This window comes from Cryptotermes secundus, unplaced genomic scaffold (genome assembly GCF_002891405.2).
Source record: "Cryptotermes secundus unplaced genomic scaffold, Csec_1.0 scaffold1685, whole genome shotgun sequence".
NCBI classification, from domain to species: domain Eukaryota; kingdom Metazoa; phylum Arthropoda; class Insecta; order Blattodea; family Kalotermitidae; genus Cryptotermes; species Cryptotermes secundus.
Window position 1 is genome coordinate 963 of NW_019737428.1, and position 2,453 is coordinate 3,415.

The 2,453-nt window shown below is 37.9% G+C and overlaps 1 protein-coding gene across 1 annotated transcript; it reads left to right on the plus strand.

The window, feature by feature from the left end:
• Positions 1 to 262: 262 nt before the first annotated feature.
• Positions 263 to 1,797, plus strand: LOC111870449 (gastrula zinc finger protein XlCGF8.2DB-like; the record flags this gene model as incomplete). The annotated part of the gene is made up of 1 exon (XM_023862754.2): positions 263 to 1,797. A coding segment is annotated over one exon (1,119 nt), but the record flags the coding sequence as incomplete, so codon positions are not given.
• Between the last annotated feature and the right edge of the window lie 656 nt (positions 1,798 to 2,453).

Here is a 2,453-nt window from a genome sequence, read left to right on the forward strand (position 1 = left end):
GTATTATTGATTCGGTTAACCAATGCGTAGCATGTAGTAAGACACACGCAACATTTCCACTGAAACTGGAGACGAATGCTAGAATTTGCTTAGAGAAATTTACGTTTGGATTAGTAAATTTGGGGATCAAGCTGGAACACAATGTCATTTTGGTTTCTCCTTGTGTAACAGTATTTGTAATGGTGTCGTGTGTATTACTGCAAAATGTCTCCGAGCCCAACTCCACTGCGGGTTCTTATAGCATTTCTGTTCTTTTTTTCAGAGTATTAAATTAAATGCAGCAAATTTTGAAGCAACACATGAAAATAAGGATTTTAATGCCAAGGAACTTTGTCGTGAACAGGGAGCAGAAATGTTAAAAAGAGAAGGAAACTTCTATTCTTTCAAGATATGTAAGAACTCATGGTCTCCTGGGAATAATTTGTTGGGACATGCAAGTGGAAGTAACAGAGAAACAATGTCTCGTTGTGAAAAGTGTGTCACATCGTTAACTCCTAAGCATAGTGCAGTAAAAGGATCAAGGGGTCGCAGTGAGTCTTTATCTTGCGAAAATAGCAAGAAGAAGTTAAAAAGTCACTCTACTTTCTACACCCATACCAGAGTGCACACTGCAGAACGGCCTTTTTCGTGCAAAGTGTGTAGGAAAATGTTCGCAAATCGCTCTAACCTAAACAAACATTTAAGAATTCACAGTGGAGAACGCCCTTTTTCGTGCAAAGTTTGTAAGAAAGCGTTCGCCCAGCGCTCTTACCTAAAAACACATTTCAGTGTTCACAGTGGAGAACGATCATTTTCATGCGAAGTGTGCAAGAAAACTTTCACACAGCGCTCTCACCTAAACAGGCATCTCAGGACACACAGAGGAGAGCGACCGTTCTCGTGTGATGTGTGTAAGAAGCGGTTCACTCAGCTTTATCACCTAAATATCCATCTCAGAATACACAGTGGAGAAAGACCATTTTCTTGCGAAGTGTGTGAGAAAACATTCGCTCATAGCACTAGCCTGAAGAGTCATCTGAGGGTGCACAATGGAGAACGGCCTTTTTCGTGCAAAGTGTGTAAGAAAACTTTCGCACAGAGTTCAACATTAAACAGGCATCTCAGGGCACACAGTGGAGAGCGACCGTTCTCGTGCGATGTGTGTAAGAAACGGTTTACTCAGGTCCATAACCTAAACATACATCTCAGAATACACAGTGGAGAAAGACCCTTTTCTTGCGAAGTGTGTAAGAAAACATTCGCTAATAGAGATATCCTGAAGAAACATCTGAGAGTGCACAGTGGAGAACGGCATTTCTCGTGTAAATTGTGCAAGAAAAGGTTCACTCGCCGCCTCGTTCTGAATATGCATCTCAAATCACACATTGCAGAACAAGCATGATCGTGAGATATGGAAGGGAATGTTCACTCGTGGCGGAAAACTAACAATCATCGCATGGAATAACATTAGGGATAACCTTTTCGCTTAAATGTGTGCAAGAAAACATCCAATCATCGAGACAGTGCGAGTCTATAGAGACATTCTTTTATTTTGCATTTCTATGAAAATGTTTATTGCATAAACGGAATTATTGTGTTTAAAATAACATATTTTGCTTCAAGAATTTACCTGGTTAGAGAACCTGAACGTTTTACTGTGTGATATATTTAGGGGCCAGTCTTTTACCATTGTACCTACATAATGTCCTTGATTAAGACTCTTTTTAGTAACATATATTATTAACAGGAATATTCATACATCATTCTCCTCTGTTCATTGTATCAAGATGTGTTCAGCATTTGGTTTCAAATTTTTAATTTTTTCTGTTGTCTTCATTAATAGTTCACAATTAACTTTACATCTTTAAGTGTATTAAATCAGTATTGTTTTTTGAAGCCTGATTAGTACTATATTAGTTTTATAAATATAAAATGTGTTAATAATATAATTACATTCAGATTCAGTTTTCTTGTGTGATTTCTCTGGTCCGTGTCGAAATGTTGTTAGATGTTTTATTTAACTGAAGTTTATTTGATGTGACTGCTTTCATTATTCCAGTGTAAAGAATTTTAACATCTTCTTTCTTTCATATCAGTCTCTATCTTGTATCCTAACTGCTATTATTTTTAAAGGATAAATTAATTACCGGTCCATGTCCACATTTGTTTCCTTCCCTTGCGTTTACATTTCCATGGCTCGACATAGGAGAGTCCGTGGGCCGCGATTTCACTGACGTCACATTTTTGAGTATAAGCACAGGAGAAATATGTAGCTTAAGATCCCATAGGTGGTCTCAGACCAGATCGAGTCGCTTGTAAGTGTGTTGATGTTTATCCAGTTTGTCCAAAACGTAAATATATCCTCGACCTGAATTGGAATTTCATTCCAAAGATGAAACTAATGAAATCTTCCGTTGGAAGAAACAGTATCAATGTGCAGTTAGTGTCTGAAGAGAGGGACACAAACTTTCTTC